We start from the raw sequence: 7,118 nt of genomic DNA on the forward strand, positions 1-7,118 counted from the left end.
TCATTGAAAGAGATAAGTATGGATAATATTTAAGGAACAACGTGTGGATAGTGAAAGTATGCTTGGACTTGGAGTAAAAATTCGTCATCAGCGATAATGGATCTCAGTGATGTCCCGTTTGAGCCGTCTCCCTAGTCAAATGGCAAGGTAGCGCAAGGTTCTATTGTCTGCCTGTGCCAGATCCCAGAACAATCAATGGAAAACCATCAAAGACAAGTTTCTATGCATCAAAGACAAGTGATCACAACCACTTGGTATAAAGAACATGATAGCAGGTGGGAGATATCAACCTAACCCCCCACGCAGACAGCGCTATGTCGACAGGAGAGCTTCTCCCATCGACACTGTTAATCCACCTCCCTGAGAGGCAGTAGCTATGTTGGTGGGAGAAGCTCTCCTGTCGACATAGCGCTGTCTACGTGGGGGGTTAGGTTGATATAACTACATCGCTCAGGGGTGTGGATTTTTCACATCCCTGAGTAACCTAGTTATACCGATATAGGTCTATAGTGTAGACCTGGCTTCGACAAAACCCCTGGCAGAGGAAGGAGCTTTCCATGAACCTCTGGATCTTGGTTCTTGGGAAACCAGCAAGCTCTGCAATAGACGGAATTTTTGTGGATGGGAAGCTACTTTATTAGATAGGAGGTAACTGTTAAAATAATAAAATGTGAACCTGAGTCTACACTCATTGTTTTGTGTTGTAACCATTTGTTTCCACCACTCCCTAATTGCTAGTTAAATCCTTATGCTTAAAGAAACCTTCTTTTGTTTTATTATAAGTGTTCACAAGTGGTGTGTGGGTTACAGGCGCGGTGGTTGAAGGTGAAGCTCGTAAACTAGGGCACACTGCACCTTTGGGGGTAGAGGATCTGGAATTTCTGTGATTAGCCAGTGTCAGGGATTCTATATCAAAGGGGAACAATTCAAAGGGACACAGGGACAAGGGTGCATCTATTGCTAACCTGCAAGGCAAAGTTAGGGCTGGTATAGCCCTGAGGAGAGTGCTTAAGTGCCTGAAAGGCTGGCAGCATCAGGGAGCGGACACCCAGCTACCACAAGAAGGACTCTCCTCATGCTGGAGGCAGGGGGTAACAAGGTGATGCCATCCTGGATGGGTACCCAGAAAACCATCACAGCGGGTATGCCAACCCGAGCTGCAATCTGTGTAAGGGGTAAACACAAGTATGATCTTTGTCGGATCAAAGCCAGGTGTGCTTTGTATCTGGGCCCCACTTTCTCTGACCCCCAGAAGTTAGGGGTGAGGCAGAGATTTGGATTGTGGCACAGCCTTTAGCTCTGACATCAGAGTCTGGGAGAAAGAAAGAGTGTGTTCGTCATCATGAATGGAAAAGCCACCCAGGTTTGTGTATGCTTATCTAGCTTCTGATCTGAACGTAGGGACAACTTCCAGGTATTTTTCTGTTAACAAGATGGGTTCTACATGACTGTCAGCAAAGAGCATGAAAAATGTTATGGACAGATCAAGCTGGACTCAGAGCTGCATCCATAGATAAGCCTGGCTTTAGAAAAAGAACAATCAGTTTCTAGAGAGTGCCTCATTGCCTGCTGCATGCATAGTTGCCACTGAGAAGGCTAAACTTACCAACAGCTAAGCAAACCGCATCACCCACAAGGTGTGTTTGCATTTCAACTTGCATGGCCCAGGGCTTGCAGATCGATCTGAGAGCAGGAAGGCAGGTTTCATTGGGCTGGATGTGAGCCAAACCCATTATTTTGGTTTTAAGAGGGGAGTGGGGGGAAGCTTTGCTCTTGTGATTTTTTGGTTAAAAGATGGTAAAAATAATGAAAAGCTGGAGGGGGTTGACCTCTAGCAGGACCTGGAATTAGAACATAGTATTGCCAATGCTTTACCCAGCACCTTTGTTAGATGTCAACAGTGGATATGAGTCAACAGCGTGCCGTTGTTGCCAAGAAGGCCAGTGGCATTTTGGGATGTATAAGTAGGGGCATTGCCAGCAGATCAAGGGACATGATCGTTCTCCTCTATTCGACATTGGTAGGCCTCATCTGGAGTACTGTGTCCAGTTTTGGGCATCACACTACAAGAAGGATGTGGAAAAATTGGAAAGTGTCCTGTGGAGTGCAATAAAAATGATCAGGGGACTGGAACACATGACTTATGAGGAGAGGCTGAGGGAACTGGGATTGTTAAGTCTGCGGAAGAGAAGAGTGAGGGGGGATTTGATAGCTGCTTTCAACTACCTGAAAGGGGGTTCCAAAGAGGATGGATCTAGACTGTTCTCAGCAGTAGCAGATGACAGAACGAGGAGTAATGGTCTCAAGTTGCAGGCCCCCTGCCTGGGGATGAAGCCCTGGGGATTCGGCTTTGCCCCCCCAACCTGGGGCAGCGGGGTTTGGGGAAGGGCTCAGGCTTCAGTCCCCCCTCCTAGAGTTGTGTAGTAATTTTTGTTGTCAGAAGGGGGTCGTGGTACAATGAAGTTTGACAACCCCTGATCTAGCCCAATATCCTATCTAGCAGAGGCCAGCACTTGATGCTTCTAAGGACAGCATTAGCACCCTGTAGTAGGGAGATGTGGGATATTCTGTCCCTGAGCGTAGCTGCCCTCCTTCCATTTCCAATGCTGTCAATCTGGTATCTTTCACCAGCAACAGGCAATCTTCTCAAGCCATCTTCTAGGAGAGATTCCTACAGCATGTGGAATATTTAAACCAGGCGACTGTGACGTTTACTGTACATTTTCAGTGGTGGATCAAGTCCTTAAAAGATAAGAACAAGACCACTAGGGGGCACTGCTGGGGATGGCAGTTTGAGCCTCCATCATTGAGTGGGCAGCTGCCAAATTCGTCTCTACTTGGGCTGCCAGTGTCAGCATGTGATCCTCAAAAATCATCCCACAAGAATCCAGTGACCAAATAATCCAAGTCAAGAGCTATTCTGTCCCTCTGACGGTTCTGGAAGTTCTGTCTCCACTCCCTACTGGAGAAAACATGGAGACCAGGCCTCCAAAACAAGGGAAAAAAATCCTTCCATCTACAAACGCTGACCTAAAAGAGCTTCTAGCAGTGATCAGGGCACTCAGAACTTCTATTCATTCTAAGATGCTGGCCCTTAAAGAGAGGAGTGCCTGACCTAGATGAGAAGATTGGTGGAGATGAAATTGTATAGCAGGAGGAGAGAATGCTGATGCTGTCTTGAATCTGCAGGCCAGAATCAAGCAGTTGAAAGGAAGCAACATATGGGGCTGACCCTGGATTGGTCAGCTCGCACTGCAGAAAGATGTCCTAAAGATGGTTTAACTCTCCAAAAGAGGATCCTCCCCCTTGACCTTTTGTAAAAGATTCCTTGAGTGGTATGAGGGCTTAAGTGGGCTCATACTAGCCTTCTGCATGGGGATGAATTTAGATTGTGCATGTAGTTCACCCAGGACAAGCCACTGTCATCCACAGAAATAAGCACATTGGCATGTGGACAGAACCGTATCTGTTCAAAGGTTAGACTGTGACTGTATGCAACTAATGACTGCTGTGAGCATATACTTACATGGGCACCAACAGATTGTTAACCACCAACTAGCTTAATTTTGGGCACTTTGCTCCACTGGGTTAGAATGCGAGAGAGGTCTTGGGGCAACAGAATTTGAATCCAGAACTTTATCCAGATTGAGGGGTAGGGCAAGTTTGGGGTTTGAGAACCACGCAGGGTTACAAGTCAGGTTTGGATTTGATGGTGCTGAGCTCTTGTGAGCTGTTCTCGAGTCTGGCCTCAAATGGGCAGAAATCTTGAGTGATCAATTGATTATCATTATGATTTGATTATTTATGAAGAGACAACAATTGTTCAGACAAAAATACTTGGCAGTCTCACATAATCTAGACAGACACTGAGCAGACAGGATGCACATACAAATCTCCGAGGTGAGAATATCACTCAGCTGTGGATTTTTATTTTGTGATTGTATATTGACTCTCTTCTTGGGTACACCATGGGAGAAGGGTGTCTTTAGAAAGTATTTGAATGAAGAAAACCCCACACATTCCCCTCTTCTCATGAGATTTTAGCCATTTTGGACCATGACTAAATGCATACAGAAAACAGGCCCTATCCAATTTGGGATCCATCTCAGATATAAAACGTCAGGGCCAGGATTAGAGCTGGAGCGCAAAGGGGAGTGAGGGTTTGGATTTCAGGTTCTGGTCCATATGTAGTGAGCATGGAATGAAAAAAAGCACAAAATACACTTGATGCAATTTCACATTTTATACTCTTTCGGGAAATAAAAAAATTGTACTTGTTTGCACATTAGCTTTCTCAGGTGTAAAGCATCATCTGATACCAGGTTCACTTATCTTCACAGTGCTCCATGGCCTGCACCCTGGGTATGTCTACACTACAATTAAACATCCTCACTGGCCCATGTCACTGACTTGGGCTAATGGGACTCGTGCTGCAGCACTGTAAAACTATGGTGTAGATGTTTGGGCTCGGAGTGGAGCCAGGGCTCTGGGACCCCATGAGGGGGGAGGTTCCCAGAGCTTGGGCTCCAGCCTGAGCCTGAACATCAAGACTGCACAAGCCCGAGTCAGCTGATACGGGCCAGCCATGGGTGTGTAATTGTAGTGTAGACGTATCCTAAAGCTCCAGGATGAAGACCGTGGTTGACCGCTCCACTACTCTGACACAATGAAGCTCTGTACAATAAAAGTAAAGCTTGTCTGTGCAGGAGACACAGCTTTCCTGGGGGCCAATCTGAGACCATGGAACAAACTCCCCCAGAAACTAAGGACCATCGTAGACTTCACCAGCAAGTGCAAGGTATATTGCTTTCATCTGCCTTTTCTAACATAAATACAGAGCAACAGGTATATTTATAAAAACAACTCCCACTTCAAATCTACCCCCCAAAACTCTCCACCCATCCAAAAAGAAACCCCTACCAAAACAAGAAACTCCACGGCACACGTTTCTCCACCTGGGGAGAGGATGAAAGAACGAACATGTAACAGATGTTAGTCATGTTGCTTAATACGGTACTAGAAGGTGCTCAAGATACAACATTGATGAGCACAGTATAAGAACCTGTTTAGAAGAGAATTCTTCAGTTAATTTTCCCAGTTTCCTTAATTATTTCATTTGCTGAACATGTACATGGAGACTGCTTGGAACATCAGTGAGCATTTGTTGTTTCAATGATCTATTGCAGAAAAAAGAGACTGCTTTGGTGACAGTGACAATATTTAAAAAAACAATACTTTCTTCCCCTGCCACCTTTGCAGCTGTAAAAGATAATGAACATCAAACACCTGAACGCTCAGGGTCATGTGTGCGCTCAGTCTTTTGTTTAAGATCAGTGCCACCGTGGGTTGGTAAAGATTGGAGTATTTCCATTTGCTTTCAGCTGACTGAAGGCAAATGTTTACCTGTCGCTTGCCTTTTGAAATACGCTTTCTGCTGGGTGTTTTCTGCGGCAGATCTCCTTGCTGTATCCATTGTGTAGTGCCTAATAGGTCTGCTATCTGAATAGTTCCCCACCCTGCTTGATACTGCTTCAGTATGAATATTGCTATAAAGGTCGGGGGCGGGGAAAGCAAATGGGAATCTTCTGAATTTCAAGCAATATCCAAGGCAGGATTTCAAAAGGCTGGTCTGAGGGCTATTGTAAAGGTCCAAAGAAAGCCATGGTTGCAGAACTATGTTTATGTTCTGGAGGATGAAGGAGCCAGCAGCTGGTTCATACCACATCCAGGCTACAGCTCCATGCTCTGAATGACTGTGGGCCTCTCACATTTCAGGCACCAGCAGGCTTCAGCCAGGTATTCTCTGACCTTTCTGTAGCCAAACACCACAACGTAGGAGCTGGCAGAGTAATAAATGGAGGACAGAATTCCATAGACACCGTTGAGGACGCTGTTTTCAAAATCGCTTTCGAGCAACCCAGAAATGATGGCAATCCAGACCATGTCATTAGAGATCCAGCAAACCACATAGATGGACAGCAACGAGAGCAAGATTTTTGTGGCTTGGGCCGTGTGCTTGTTCCAACTGCTGTTGGTGGTCCAAGTGGCCCTGACTTTTCTCCGGTGCTTGCAGAGCAGGTCGATGGTGAAGCCATTTAAGACAATCACAAGGACGATGAAGATGAGGTCCAAACTGACCGATGCGTAGGTGGTGAACTTCATGATGAAAGTCCCTGTGTAGCTTAAGCAGGTTGTAATTGCCAGATACTCTATGGTCTTGTTAATCTTCTTCTCTGCCATTCCGTCATGTTGAAGGTAAGGGATATGGAAAACGATGGTAAAGATCCAACATCCCACAAGGACGCTATTTACATACTGCCCCTGGTGCCTGTAGATGAATTTTGACCAGCGGTGGTTAGGTCTTCGGATCTTGATCAGGTGAAGGAAGCTTAAATTCTCCACTGACCAGATGCTAATCAGCCTCAGCGTGTGGTAAGTGTAGAGGAGGATCCTGCAGCTCAGCTTTCCAAAAGCCTTGGCGCTGACAAAGAAGATGAGCCCAGGGATTACCTGATAGCAGCAGAGTAAGAGGTTCACCAGGGCCATGTTGACAATGATTCTATCCAAAGGTAGAAGGGCTCTGTGCCGGACGGCATTACTGACGAAGGCAAAGACAACGATGAGGTTGCCGATCATGCCGATAAATGCTGCTAGATAAATGAGGATGTACGCAACATACATAGGGTTACACATCCTAACGATACCAATGGAGAGAAGAGTTTGCTTTGAGTTTCCCAGCTTGTTTCTCAACTTCCTCCTGTTTCCTTCCCCCTTCTTGTCTAGGCTGCTTTAACATATCACCTCCGCCTCTTGCCCTCTGCAGTGTGTTCACAATACAGCAATCCTACCAAGCCTCTATTTTTTCAGCAGGCCTGTTTCCCCCCCCCCCCCCAATCCCAGGCAATGGACAAGAGGTTTTATAGTCCCTCTCATGAAAGGCTCAGGAGCGTGATTACTCTGTTGTTTGTGTAACCGCCGTTATCTTATTCTGCTAAGAAAGGGTAGGTGCAATATAGATTAAGCAATGACTAATAGAAAATGTGCCATGATAAAAAGTGCTGCCTGTATAATTAGAGAGGCTTTCAGATGAAAAGGCTACTTCAAGGAGTGATGGGATA

At 45.9% G+C, this 7,118-nt stretch overlaps 1 protein-coding gene across 1 annotated transcript; it reads right to left on the reverse strand.

The window, feature by feature from the left end:
* Positions 1-5,730: 5,730 nt before the first annotated feature.
* On the reverse strand, positions 5,731-6,693 carry LOC119855107 (vomeronasal type-1 receptor A14-like). The gene has a single exon (XM_038400550.1). It carries the CDS (start codon positions 6,691-6,693, stop codon positions 5,731-5,733), a length of 963 nt encoding a protein of 320 aa, XP_038256478.1.
* Between the last annotated feature and the right edge of the window lie 425 nt (positions 6,694-7,118).

The sequence above is a fragment of the Dermochelys coriacea genome, chromosome 4 (assembly GCF_009764565.3).
Source record: "Dermochelys coriacea isolate rDerCor1 chromosome 4, rDerCor1.pri.v4, whole genome shotgun sequence".
NCBI lineage: Eukaryota > Metazoa > Chordata > Testudines > Dermochelyidae > Dermochelys > Dermochelys coriacea.